This window comes from Salmo salar, chromosome ssa22 (assembly GCF_905237065.1).
Source record: "Salmo salar chromosome ssa22, Ssal_v3.1, whole genome shotgun sequence".
NCBI classification, from domain to species: Eukaryota; Metazoa; Chordata; class Actinopteri; order Salmoniformes; family Salmonidae; genus Salmo; species Salmo salar.
In genome coordinates, this window is record NC_059463.1 from 13,759,384 (window position 1) to 13,774,515 (window position 15,132).

The following is a 15,132-nucleotide window of genomic DNA, read 5'->3' on the forward strand; positions in this document are numbered from 1 at the left end:
TATGGGAAAGTACATGCGTAATTGCGCACCCAACTCACTCAGGTGCTTCGCTATATCACATTTGACATTGGTAAGCTTGAGTTCATTTGCACACCAAAAAATCATACAATGATGGAAAGACCTGTGTGTTGTCCTTGTTAATGCAGACAGAGAAGAGCTCCAACTTCTTAATCATAGCCTCAATTTTGTCCCGTACATTGAATATAGTGGCGGAGAGTCCCTGTAAGCCTAGATTCAGATATTTCAGGTGAGAAAAACATCACCCAGATAGGCCATTCGTGTGAGAAACTCGTCATCATGCAAGCAGTCAGACAAGTGAAAATTCTGGTCAGTAAAGAAAACTTTAAGCTTGTCTCTCAATTAAAAAAAACGTGTCAATACTTTGCCCCTTGATAACCAGCGCCACTTCTGTATGTTGTAAAAGCATTACATGGTCACTGCCCATATCATATCATTGCATAGCTCAGAAAATACAGGAGAGTTCAGGGGCCTTGCTTTAACAAAGTTAACATCTTTCAAGCTGTCAGGCATTCCCTTGGCAGCAAGAGCCTCTCGGTGGAGGCTGCAGTGCACCCAAGTGGCATCGGGAGCAACTGCTTGCACGCGTGTTACCACTCAACTTCCTGTCATGGCTTTTGCGCCATCAGTACAGATACCAACATGAGCAGCCGCTACGTTTGGCTACATACGGACCGTTAGTGGAATTCCCGCGAGACAGTAATGGTTAATGTGATTGGATGTTAATTATTTGACTAGGCTATCTGAATTTGACATTGTTGTTATTTCGCTGAACACTAGATGGTTTAATTAAAAAAAATTGCCAGTGAAACGAGGCTACTCAGGCGAGAAAAAAACCTCACCCAAATGTATAGCCCCATTGGAAAATATAAAAGGACTGTTTGAAAATGTGAAACAAAAATAATGTGAATCACATTTTCATTTGGCGTACCCCCGACGGCATTGCGCGTACCCCTGAAGTACGTGCAAATATTACTCATATTACAGAGCATGCAGTAAAGCTTCGCATGCCACCGATTTTTGCTTTGTAGCACCTACAGATGAAACATTATGGACTTAAAGAAGGCCTGGGTGAGGCCAAAATGTCACAAATATGCCAAATTTGATTAATTCTTTCTCAATTATGCTTTTAGATACAAATGTAAAAAATCCTTCCTCCAAAGGACCATTCTATGTATTCAATTTCATGAAAATCCACCATGTGTGAGATCCTATCGAAACACTAAAATACATTTCCAAAAGGTAATGAAAGCAGATAGGACTGGAGAGCCGTCTCTCTTGTAGCTGGGTATATGGACTCAGTGAGAAACCAAGGGAACTAGAGCAACAATGGTTGAAAGGCACATGACTGAAATACTAATCAGGGACCATTTAGAGCTGGGCAATTTTTTTTCTCTCCATATTACGATAAATTGACTGAAATATCACAATAACGATAAATGGAAGGCTAAGTTTATAACATAAATGTGCACCGGTTAGCCTACACTTTAAAAGGTGCTAGAACCTAAAAGGGTTCTTCCCCTGTCCCCATTAGAGAACCCTTTGAAGAACCATTTTTGGTTCCCGGTAGATCCTTTTTGGTTCCAGGTAGAACCCTATTGGGTTGCATGTAGAACCTCTTGCACAGAGGGTTCTATATGGAACAGCAGGTAGCTTAGTGGTTAGAGCATTGAACTAGTAACCGAAAGGTTGCAAGATCGAATCCCCGAGCTGACAAGGTGAAAATCTGTCGTTCTGCCCCTGAACAAGGCAGTTAACCCACTGTTCCCCGGTAGGCCGTCATTGTAAATAAGAATTTGTTCTTAACTGACTTGCCTTTTTAAATAAAGGTGTACAAAAAAAGGGTTCTCCTATGCAGACAGCTAAAGACTCCTTTTGGAACCCTTTTTTCTAAGAGTGTACTTTTGGATTATTACCGTACCCTTAGAACTACTACTACTACTTTGAATGTTGTAACTATCCATTGTAGCCGACATAAGCAGACTTACAGTATTTCATTGAAAACTTCACATTTCACTAGTATAGGCTACTTATCATGACAGTAAAATGTCCTCGATAAATGTTTGGTACGGTCAGTGTCAGTCATTTTTCTGTTTATCGTTCCAGCTCTAGGACCATTGTTCTCTTTGATATTATTGACTTAATCTACTTGCGACATAATCCCCAATTATGTCAAGTGTAACAAACTAGATTAAAAAGTGGTTTACGTCACACATCACAAAAGCAACCTCATAACACAGCAGTGGTTTCTATTCGTTGTTTGCCATATTCCACAAACACCAGAGGCCACGGGGTGTCCAATGCTAGTACGTTATTTTTGAACGAACACAATGTAAACACATGCATAAAAGATGCTGAGAACTCCTAGCTATCGTGACCTTCTGTTTCAGCAAATCAAACACAAAGGCTGTGAGCTGCGAGCTCAGAAATCAAACAATTTCACTGCAGCTCTTAAAAATAAATACGTACTCGCTCCAGCTGAGCTGAGACCCAGAGAGCATGGCTGACATAGGGTGCTTTGCGCTGATTTATTGACAAAAATATCAAACATTGAGTGATGGAGGCGCGTTGAGAACATGACCTGAGGGGCAATGAGCTGCAAAACAAATACAAAACGTAAAGAACTATCTGCTTTAAGAAAGAAACGCCGTTCCACGCCGTGCATTTTCTATTCTCGTCCAGATGCACAGCCTGTGTAATCACTTCTTTCTCCTTTTCCCCATGACCGCTCCGTGGAATATGATACAGTAACTAATCAATCGCTCTGCTCACATGTTGAGGCAGGACCACTGAGTTACGGAAATACTATGGAAATGTGGCAGCACATATTGATTCGGGCCACAGCCCTAAAGCAGGAGACTAAGGAGAATAACATGGCAGTATCACCAAGGCTCCTTTTCACAATCCGTCTGACTCAACCACACCACCCAAATTAAAGATGCAGAATTGGAGGGAGTATATGCCGGGGTGTGAGAGGAGTACAATAAACAGAATATTGCTGGTGAGAATAAGCTCTCACCTTTTCCCCCTCTCCTTCTCTCAACCACTCACTCATGCACATATACACACACCCACCCACACACGCGCATGCGCACACACACACAGAAGCCAGTATATAGCTGCTGAGTGAGATTAGAGAGTAAATCATAACATGGGTGACTCATAAGGTAGGCAGTAGTATACTGGACATACACTGAGTATACCAAACATTAAGAATACCTTCCTAATATTGTGCGGCATGCCCTTTTGCCCTCAGAACAGCCTCAATTTGTCACGGCATGGACTCTACAAGTTGTCGAAAGCGTTCCACAGGGATGCTGGCCCATGTTGACGTTAATGCTTCCCACAGTTGTGTCAAGTTGGCTGGGTGTCCTTTGGGTGGTGGACCACCCTTGACACGTGAAACGGTTGAGCGTGAAAAATCCAGCAGCGTTGCAGTTCTTGACACAAACCGGTTTGCCTGGGACCTACTACCACAACACGTTCAAAGGCACTTCAAATCTTTTGTCTTGCCCATTCACACTCTGAATGGCACACATGCATAATTCATGTCTCATTTGTCTCAAGGCTTCAAAATCTTTAACCTGTCTCCTCCCCTTCATCTACACCGATGGAAGTGGATCTAACAAGTGACATCAATTATGGGATCATAGCTTTCACCTGAATTCACCTGGTCAGTCTATGTCATGGAAAGAGCAGGTGTTCTTAATGTTTTGTATACTCAGTGTATTATTCTCTCGCCCAGGCCTCTCCAACACTATTCCTGGAGAGCTACCCTCCTGTAGGTTTTCACTTGAAACCCAGTTGTAACTAACCTGGTTCAGCTTATCAACCAGCTAATTACTAGAATCAGGTGCGCTAGATTAGGGTTGGAGCGAAAACCTACAGAATGGTAGCTTTCCAGGAACAGGGTTGGAGAGGCCTGCTCCAGCCATTGGTCCACAGCGTACTCTTGGCCGGAGTCTTTCTTCCAGACGACTGCAGGGCCACATTTAGTACAGTAATTCCCCTGAGGTTAGTGTAGCTTCAGCAGCAGGGCCATGCAGCAGTGACACCATCCACGCAACCCTTCTGGGGCTATGACCAGTACCTCAAATAAACTTGTGAGCTGTGAACCCGTGAAGCTGTGAGGCTTACATGAGAGGTTACAAGGAAGCATCTATAGCCACTGCTGAATACAAGATTGAAAGACCAAGGTCATAATCAACATAAAGCCCCTACCATAACTGTCACACATCTCGGAATTCAGAGACATACAGAGACGATACAGTTCTTTGACATCAGCAAAAAGAGAGGGTGTTAGCAACAAAAAAACCACACGTCAACGTCAGTCCTCGTAAGTAGAGACATGGGGTTGAGTCCTAGAGGCTAGCACGGCCCCAGGAGAAGGGCCCTTTTACACGTGCCATCAACGGCATGAGCAGCGATGCGTACTGTTACTACGACTGTTACTGTACCTCGTGCTGTCCTTCAGAAACTCTCCCCCTCTCCGCCAGGAGATGGAGGCCCTAGGGGATGCATGGGGACGGCACTCCATGATCACCTCCCCCCCTCTCTGGATCAGCATGGACTTCTTCACAGGACTGCTGGAGAAGTCGGGTGAAGAGGCTACATGGGGAACAGAACAAACCCTGTTGCTACCATTCTGTTCTCTTTGACGAGGCACAGCAGCTAGCTCTCGCATGTACTGTATGCATTAGCCAAACTGTCAAACGCATCCTAGTCAATTATATAAATTGCATTTCATGAAAAACCACTAGTTGGCTTTCTTTATCAAGTAAATATGCAAATGTGACTAAAAACCATGGCTCAGCTAATATTCACTGTTTTTGTTAATTTTCTTCTGGAGTTGGTTCTGCCTACTGACAGTGATTCTACACCAATGTCTTGACCTTGCGATGTCTCTGGCTTCAACTTTCTAAACAAGACAGAACAAACACTCCAGACTAGACATGCTTACCTACAACTTTGAGTTCAGCGCTGGCATAGATGGCGCCATGTTCGTTCTCTGCCAGGCACTGGTACATCCCAGAGTCCAACAGGTTGATCCTGGATACGGCCAATCGTCCACCTTCTACCAGTATCCTGTCCTGGTGACAAGAGAGATACACCCTCATTAACACACTTTAGTATGGGATGTGTGATAAAACTACGTTTAAATTGATACTTTTAGAAACACATAACCTAGGAAGATTAGTATCTGAACAACACAAATGTTCATACAAACTGTCAACTACAATTTAGATATTTTGGCCATGTAGATTTAGCAACAAAAAAAAACTGTCAATCAGGATTTTTCTGCAGTGTAATATGGATATCATCTATCTTATGATAGTGTGACCTTTGCAGCAAACCTTGTGACGGGTAGACTTTTGAAATACAAACCGGCTTAATGTTTGATCTCATGCCTTTGATCTGAGATGAAAAAGGGTCTTAAGATGGGTAGAGTAGTTCTTAATGGAATATAACAATGACACATACAAATGCTCAGTACAATGTTTAGCAAGTCATTCTCACCTCCAGCACCAAGGGCTCCCCGTTCTTCAGCCATCTGTACACAGGTTTAGGCTTACCGCTCGCCTTGCACTCCCACTGGAGATTAGCCTCGATGGCCATATGAGCATCTTTCAACGTCTGGACCCACTGCAGATGTTCAACACCTGGAGAATAAAGAACACGATTTAGTAACAAAATGTCAGCCTTTATATTGACAGGTCCAATGCAAAACTGTTTTGTTGGGGGGGGGCTTAAGTCGTCCTAAAATAAATAATGGCACAAACAATAGCTCTATGGAAGAGCTGGAAGCTGCCCTAAGCTTGGGATGCCATTTGTATTTTTCTCTAAGGACCAACTGGCTATTGGCAGTATTCAAGTTGGCAAGACAACGGCTTAGCTACTTCAGAATGACTAAACAGAAAGGTTAATTGGTACAAATTAATTCCAGATTATCCTGTCATTATAATGGCCTTTCATACAGCAAAAGGTTTTCCAGGCCTGACTCATTATCCATAATTTATCCATAATTTATGGACCCAAAATTTTAATTAGACTTCTTTAGCTAAACGTTGACAAAAGACAGATAAACCCATTACCATTCAAGGAATTGTTAGTTTTTATTAGTTATATTTAGGGATTTAAAGTTGAAAACCACTTATTGGTTTGAATTGTTTCATTATTACACAAATAAGCATTTATAAGCCTGGGAAATAAAATGAGGAAACCCTGTACACTTCTGAACAGTTTAAAGGAATTATCACCTATCACAAAAGCAACATACAACTGTTAATCTATATATGTTGTGAGTGATCATACTCTGGAATATGAGTTGTCCTTTGGCAACGTTCTTTCCTCTGGAGTTCTCTGCAACACACTCATATACACCAGCATCCTCCGGTCTGAAATATGGTATTTCCAGGACCCCGTTGGAATGATTGATTTTGATCTTGCCAGGGAGGGGATACCCATCTGTTCTCCTCCATGTGATGGAAGGCACTGGGCTGGAGAGGTCAGGCAGGAAAGGTCACCACAGCCACATGCTTCATACTGACACTTAGTATTAATACATTAGCTGCCAGACATAGATATCTAACATTGTTGTGTGTCATGGGAGATGTCTGGCCAATGACTAATACAGTACATTCTCAGAATCTGAAATTCCATATGCAAAGATTATGTGATGCTGCTACAGTGTGCTTGCTAATGATCTCAGTTGATTAATGGTTAGCCAAACTATCTGCACTGACCCTATCTTGCAATGACTATGCACACCTTCCTAATATTGAGTTGCACCCCCACACCCCACCCCCCGTTTTGCCCTCAGAACAGCCTCGATTCGTTGGGGCATGGACTCTACAAGGTGTCGAAAGCGTTCCACAGGGATGCTGGCCCATGTTGACTCCAATGCTTCCCACAGTTGTGTCAAGTTGTCTGGATGTCCTTTGGCTGGTGGACCATTCTTGATACACACGGGAAACTGTTAATTGTGAAAAACCCAGCAGCGTTGCATTTCTTGACACAAACCGGTGTGCCTGGCACCTACTACCATACCCCGTTCAAAAGAACATAAATCTTCTGTCTTGCCCATTCATCCTCTGAATGGCACACATACACAATCCATGTCTTAATTGTCTCAAGGTTTAAAAATCATTCTACATAGAATAAATCAATAAGGGATCATAGATTTCACCTCGATTCACATGGTCAGTCTATGCCATACACGCTATATACACACTCACACACAAAACCCGCACACACACACACAACACACACATTGTTACACTCATCATTTGCTGCTGCTACTCTGTTCTTTATTTTATTATTAGCAATCCTGATACCTAGTCACTTTAACCTGCCTTCATGTACATTTCTATCTCAAATTACCTCTGCATATTGATCTGGTACTGGTACTCCCTGTATATAGCTCCACATTGATCTGGTACTGGTACTCCCTGTATATAGCTCCACATTGATCTGGTAGTGGTACTCCCTGTATATAGCTCCACATTGATCTGGTACTGGTACTCCCTGTATATAGCTCCACATTGATCTGGTACTGGTACTCCCTGCATATAGCTCCACATTGATCTGGTACTGGTACTCCCTATATATAGCTCCACATTGATCTGGTACTGGTACTCCCTGTATATAGCTCCACATAGATCTGGTACTGGTACTCCCTGTATATAGCTCCACATTGATCTGGTACTGGTACTCCCTGTATATAGCTCCACATTGATCTGGTACTTCTCCCTGTATATAGCTCCACATTGATCTGGTACTGGTGCTCCCTGTATATAGCTCCACATTGATCTGGTACTCCCTGTATATAGCTCCACATTGATCTGGTACTGGTACTCCCTGTATATAGCTCCACATTGATCTGGTACTCCCTGTATATAGCTACACATTGATCTGGTACTGGTACTCCCTGTAAATAGCTCCACATTGATCTGGTACTGGTACTCCCTGTATATAGCTCCACATTGATCTGGTACTGGTACTCCCTGTATATAACTCCACATTGATCTAGTACTGGTACTCCCTGTATATAGCTCCACATTGATCTGGTACTGGTACTCCCTGTATATAACTCCACATTGATCTGGTACTGGTACTCCCTGTATATAGCTCCACATTGATCTGGTACTGGTACTCCCTGTATATAGCTCCACATTGATCTGGTACTGGTACTCCCTGTATATAGCTCCACATTGATCTGGTACTGGTACTCCCTGTATATAACTCCACATTGATCTGGTACTCCCTGTATATAGCTCCACATTGATCTGGTACTGGTACTCCCTGTATATAGCTCCACATTGATCTGGTACTGGTACTTCCTGTATATAACTCCACATTGATCTGGTACTCCCTGTATATAACTCCACATTGATCTGGTACTCCCTGTATATAGCTCCACATTGATCTGGTACTGGTACTCCCTGTATATAGCTCCACATTGATCTGGTACTCCCTGTATATATCTCCACATTGATCTGGTACTCCCTGTATATATCTCCACATTGATCTGGTACTGGTACTCCCTGTATATAGCTCCACATTGATCTGGTACTGGTACTCCATGTATATAACTCCACATTGATCTGGTACTGGTACTCCCTGTATATAGCTCCACATTGATCTGGTACTGGTACTCCCTGTATATAACTCCACATTGATCTGGTACTGGTACTCCCTGTATATAGCTCCACATTGATCTGGTACCGGTATTCCCTGTATATAGCTCCACAATGATCTGGTACTGGTACTCCCTGTATATAGCTCCACATTGATCTGGTACTGGTACTCCCTGTATATAGCTCCACATTGGTCTGGTACTGGTACTCCCTGTATATAGCTCCACATTGATCTGGTACTGGTACTCCCTGTATATAGCTCCACATTGATCTGGTACTGGTACTCCCTGTATATAGCTCCACATTGATCTGGTACTGGTACTCCCTGTATATAGCTCCACATTGATCTGGTACTGGTACTCCCTGTATATAGCTCCACATTGATCTGGTACTGGTACTCCCTGTATATAGCTCCACATTGATCTGGTACTGGTACTTCCTGTATATAGCTCCACATTGATCTGGTACTGGTACTCCCTGTATATATCTCCAGATTGATCTGGTACTGGTACTCCCTGTATATAGCTCCACATTGATCTGGTACTGGTACTCCCTGTATATAGCTCCACATTGGTCTGGTACTGGTACTCCCTGTATATAACTCCATTCTTGTGTATTTTATTCCTCTTGTGTTACCGTTTTTCTTTTTAGGTAATTAAAAAAAAACCTCTGCATCGTTGGGAAGGGCTCGAAAACAAGCATTTCACGGTTAAGTCAACACCGTTGTAAACGCTGCATGTGACAAATCCAATTTGATTTGATTTGAGACCTACTTTCCTAAGGCGAAACATTCCAGTTTCACTGATGATCCTTTGGTGACATGAAGACTTTCGGGGAACTGAACTTCAATCTTTGGCTCATACTCTCCCATTACAGCTGTGTGAGGTGGAAGAACATCACATTAATTCAAACACAAAATTAACATTGCATTCTGTAATTCAAATGAAATGCAAGAAGTGTGGCACAGAGCAGGTTGGTAAAGGGCAAGCCTGCGTGTTAATATGCTTTACAACATCTCTGCTCCAGCTCAAATCTTAAGTGGCACACACTGTATAATCACTGGTAATGGGGTTGGTGAGGTGAATCTCACTGTGCAGAAATGTGTTTGTGTGCACGTGTGCACGCGTGCACGTGTGTGCGTGTTTCTGTGTGTTCCTATGCACTCTATATTACCGGATATGTAAATGTGTAAACATGTCTTTTCATGCCGCGTTCAAAACAACTGGGAACTCTGAAAAAAACGAGCTCCGACTGGGAAAAAATTGCTTCCGACGGTCATCCAACTCCGGCCTCTTTCTAGAGCTCCAGTTTTCCCACCTGAAGATCACTGGCGTCATGATTGAACCGTGTATTCTTTCTGAGTTCCCAGTTGTTTTGAACGCGCCATCAGACCTACAGCTCTGTAGCGTGAATACTGCACAACCCCGATCCCGAGCAGCAGCTAAACAAACGCCGTCGCGCTCAAGACGACTGATTTATCTCCTTAGCTTTCACTCCCCACAACGGTACAGGAAAGTTCAGCGTGCAGGATAAGCCGTAGCCAGTGGAGCCAGCGGAACCAGTGGAGCATGCTCACCGTCCCTGCGCAGCACCACGGGGGTGGGCGAGCTGTACACGGTGGCGTTGGTCATCATGTTCCTCACCACACACGTGTAGTTCCCCACATCGGAGGCCTCCACCTTGGCGATATACAGGTTGCCGGTCCTCTGGGAGACGAAGCGGCGGGTATCCTGCAGCAGGAAACTTGGGCGTCCGTTGAAAACCCACGAGTATTTGATCTCTGCAGAGGAAGAGCACAGACAGCGACCGCAGAGGATCGTGGGTATTGACAAAGGAAGAGATACTTGTGCCAATGACATTACAAAATCTGCCAGTGTGGTGAAACTAAGAATAGACAAGAGATCAGGTTAGATTCTTGTACCTGTACTGTAGCTATAAAAAGGATGGAGACATGCAGTAGTTGCATCTTATAATATCTATTAACATTGCATTTAGACAGTGCAATGAGACTTTGCCATTTCCAATGCCAGATATGTGCAGGGGGCAGTTCACAAAACAGTTATGGTAACAGATGGTAGCACATCCATGGCGGTCATGGCATTCTAGTCTGTGCCTACTGTTGCCCATCGACATACTCAACAGCAGTATTTTAAACAGTTTATAATTTAATAATGCATCATTCAATAATGTTATGATTTTTTTTTAGCTCAACAGCTTAACATGGGTGAACCTTGCTCTTTTCACATCTCCAAGCATTTCAGAGAGTAAGCAGGGATTTGGATACGCTATTGAATTCCATTTTCAGTTAGAGGAGATAGCAGCCTCCTCCCACACGTATTAAGGGTCAGTGCCACCGGCTTATGCCGATCACACAGACAGTGGAGTAATTTATAAGTTCAAAAACATTATCGTAATCTAGGCTGGGTCCTTTTTGTCCTGACAGCCTTTAGACTCGGCGTCCCTTTAATGAGAGAGAGAGGGAGTGAAAGAGAGACAGAGAGAGAAGAGAGATGGACAGAGCGAGAGAGAGAGGGGGGGGGTTGGAGCAGCGGGATCTGGAGACATCAATGTCAAATTAAGAGCTTCTTAAGGGACAGGGAGGGAAGGATGGGCTGGGGTATTAGAGCCCCTCTGATCAAGGAACACATTACATCCTGCAGTCAGTCTTTTGACTGGGCAGACAGTAAAAAATCCTATTGCTTCCTTCAGGGAAACAGTGAATTAAAATGATCATAGTGAAAGTCAGGGCAGAGTGACAGACCTTTCATGATTAGAGAGTATTATGGAGTGGTTCTGCTTAAGGGTTGTGGTCTCACAGCAACAGAGGACTCGCAGAATTGAACACTGAACACAGACCATTTCAGAACACCTACTACTGATGGCTCAAAGTTGCTTGAAATAACATGTATCTTCTATTTATATGGCTGTGTATTTCTGTATCAGCAATAACTTGCACTAAATTGGTTTGACATTACTGCAAGTTATGACAGAAAACAAACATGTTTGCTTGGATCTAAAATCCACAGCATTGTTCTCCAATTCAAAAATGTATGCCTTTCCTTTGAAATCCACCTGGAGACAGCAGCATTGAGAAACACAATCCCATCAAATGTCTGGAAGAAAAACTCGAAAATATAAAATAAAGAGATGAAGGCATTTTGGGGAAAAGGAAGACAGATTTCAAAAAGGTGCGGTTTGAATCCCTTGTGGCCATTGATTCAGTTGGAAATAGAGAGTGGAGAAATGCTGGTACGCTGGCGTGAAATTGTGGTAGTGGCGCGGAATGGCTTCAGGAGTGCGGGGCACTTTGAGGGTCTGCTAATCAGCAGCACACAGACACGGAACAGACTCGCAGCTGTGCCACGGGATAAACGCCCCCCCCCCCTCCCGACACACCAGCCACCAGGAGCGCTGGAAGCAAGTGGAGCGCCGGAGGCTTTACAAATGATAGCACGGTAGCGGGTCACACTGGGAAAGAGTGAGCTTGAGGCCATGAAGTGTGAGGGTATGAACTGGGGATGTGAAGGCATTTGGAGTTTGGGGAGAGTTCAGGTAGATGAGGGATCCTGCTCCAGTCCAGTAGGAATGATCATAAAAGCCAGTCCCACATGAGAGGAAGAGAGAGAAAGTAGGATATGAAAGACTAGAAGTGAGAAGAAATAGTAGATATGAGAGCAAAGACGTGCAGCAGTGTTGGGGAAAGAAAATGGGTATGATTGTGAGGAAGCATAAGATAGCTGGGGCGTGTGTGAAAGTGAAGCAGCATAGAATCACTAAGGGTTGAGGATACAAAGCGTTATACACTCTTAGCTGTCCCCATAGGAGCACCCTTTTTGGTTCCAGGTAGAACCCTTTTGTGTTCCATGTAGAGACCTCCGTGGAAAGAGTTCTACATGGAACCCAAAAAGGCTCTACCTGGAACCAAAAAGGTTTCTTCAAAGGGTAATCCTATGGGGACAGCCGAAGTACCCTTTAAGGTTCTAGATAGCACCTTTTTTTCTAAGAGTGTGGTACCTCCATTATGGGGTGGAGGGCCACACAGCAGCACCACAGCCTGGCCTTCTCTCACTGACACTGTGTTCCTGGGCTTTCTGCTGAAGTTCTGCAGATCTGTGGGGAGGCAAAGACAAAGTGGCTCTGATTACTTTCAGATGTCTATCGTTGAACCTCCCCTACATTGCAGTGAGACTCTGGAGAGGGCATTTTAATTCTGAAGACCATGTTCCTCTCCATGCACATTGCTTGTACCTCATTTGCTTTACTTCCCTGCTAATACCACCAGTGACATGTGTGAACAGGGAGAGACATAAATACCTCTCTCCACACTGGGTTTACAGATCACTTTCACTTTTCATTAAATGCTGCTGCATTACAAGGAAAAATAGACAGCACTAGGGACCCCAAACCTTTGGAAATATCATTCAAATCCCAAGAGGGGGCAGGCAAATATCAACAATAACAAAGTCTCATCTCATCCGAAGGCTTATCACCATTTAAATGAACATATCAAGTATGAGCACCCTTCCTGCATGAATAATACAATCCCCTACCCCCTGAGATTGGTTATAACTTCCCTAATGTAATGTGGGATTGGTTTGGTTTATTAGCTGAGCCTGTCAGTAAACCTGCATTGTAAAACGAAACAACATTGACATATGAACACCCAACCAGCTCTACCAAGGCATATCACTTAGGTGGACCATTCCAACTGGGTTAGTCTTGGCACTATCTCCAGAGATGTAAATAAATGTGTTGATGGATTCATGAGATAACTTTAGTCTGGAATGATGTTTATCTTTTCACCGACTACAGAGGGAGTGAATTTCACAGTGCATTTGAGTGAGAGGAAGAGAGGTAAAAGTGCCCATCTGTTGTTGAAACGCTCCAGATGATGTGATTTAGTCAGGGTGTAACATTAAGCCAGAGTTAAAACCATTCTAAGATTCAGACTTACACTAATCACTAATGGAGCTGCAGGCTTAGTGCATGTCAACACGGCAATTACCCCAAAGTAACAGCTCTTCTCAAATTAAAACACGCTTCCAGAGTGAGAAGAAAAACCCTTTTGGGGTTCCTAACCTGAATGATTTGCTTGTGCTGTACTTAATCGTGCGTTAAATCGTAGCAAATCACATCTTCACTTGATGTGTCATGACTAGAGAAACAGAATGTGTCTCTAAGACATGTCTCTAAAAAAAAAACACTTGAAAATGAATGGGGTTTAGGTAAATGTGTTTTGTTGTTCCTTCGTATTATAGATAGAAGTGCAAATCTACTCACATGCAAACTGAACCTTGGCCTCCCTGCTGACGATGGTTCCAAAGACATTGGCAGCGATACACTGGTAAACACCCCCATGATGTGTTGCATGGGGATTATTGATCAACAGGTTTCCTTCAACCAGGTTGTAGTTCAAATCCATGTCAATATATCTCCCATCAACCTTCCATCTGTAGAGCCACACACACACAAACACAATGATTATTCCTCACTATCAGACAGTACAAAACATGGCCACAGGACAAAATAGTGTTCTAAATTAAAATACTGACAAGGTGAAAGGTATGAAAAGCTAAAGAGTTTAAAGGACAAGCACCTACTTATAATGCGGGACTGGGTTTCCCTTTGCTTTACAATTGATGAACACCTTGTTGTCCTCAGACCTCAGGGGGAAAACGCTGTCACTTGGTTCTTGAGTGAAGACAGGTCCATGGCGGGCGTTTCTCTCTGAGTGAAAGAGCACAGCCGCTTTAGTTTTACCTTGCTACTGACAACTACGTCTGAACGGTGAAAGCCAGGACAATTACTGAGGACAAATGATACATTGTGTGAACCTATACCCAATTATGTACCAACCCGTTTTATTATACATACAGTAGTCTTAGGCTACAAGAATAGCCTAGCCACAGTGTTGACATGAGAGGACAAATACTACACTGACAATTAAGAGGCCAATTAACTGATCACATTCCCTGCACCCTGCAGCTCTGCACGCATACTAGGACGCCGCAATATACAGTGCACACGGACAAGTCATACAGGAAGTCCAGGGACATCTTCCACAGTATTTTCCTTCTTTCCATTTGAATTCCAACCAACGTGCAGTCTGTTGGCACACCCATGACACGGACGGCAGCTCAGTCAGGTCTGCTGTTTTGGTAAGCTGCTGCCAACTTACCAATACACCAGAGTAATTACCCCATGTTACAGTAATTAACTCCAATGAAATGCAGCTATCATTCCCTTAATGCGTAAACCCCCCCTCCGTCAGAACTAATCGTCTTCTCTGTTCCGACACACAGTAGGCTACAGTATACTGTTGGTGGCTCTCCACAGCTACAGTCCAGGTTCTAATGTCCCCTTTGGAAATCAACAGTTTTTTTTCTTTCATATGAAGGATATGAGATTCTTTTTTTTTTTACAGGTACCTAACCTTGAAGACTAGGACAAAGAGAAGTACTCCCTCCCGCATCATCAT

General features: G+C 43.5%; 1 protein-coding gene across 2 annotated transcripts in view; it reads right to left on the bottom strand.

Moving 5' to 3' along the window:
* LOC106582846 (contactin-4) overlaps positions 1 to 15,132 on the bottom strand; it is an 84,297-nt gene that overhangs the window by 16,167 nt on the left and 52,998 nt on the right. For both annotated transcript variants that reach the window (XM_014166359.2, XM_014166361.2), the window contains exons 3-11: positions 14,255 to 14,381; positions 13,935 to 14,104; positions 12,669 to 12,764; positions 10,231 to 10,434; positions 9,428 to 9,530; positions 6,331 to 6,515; positions 5,536 to 5,678; positions 4,979 to 5,108; positions 4,476 to 4,626 (exon numbers count right to left, since the gene is read on the bottom strand). In XM_014166359.2, coding sequence (XP_014021834.1) covers positions 4,476 to 4,626; positions 4,979 to 5,108; positions 5,536 to 5,678; positions 6,331 to 6,515; positions 9,428 to 9,530; positions 10,231 to 10,434; positions 12,669 to 12,764; positions 13,935 to 14,104; positions 14,255 to 14,381 — 1,309 coding nt within the window. The remainder of the gene's footprint in view (positions 1 to 4,475; positions 4,627 to 4,978; positions 5,109 to 5,535; positions 5,679 to 6,330; positions 6,516 to 9,427; positions 9,531 to 10,230; positions 10,435 to 12,668; positions 12,765 to 13,934; positions 14,105 to 14,254; positions 14,382 to 15,132) is intronic.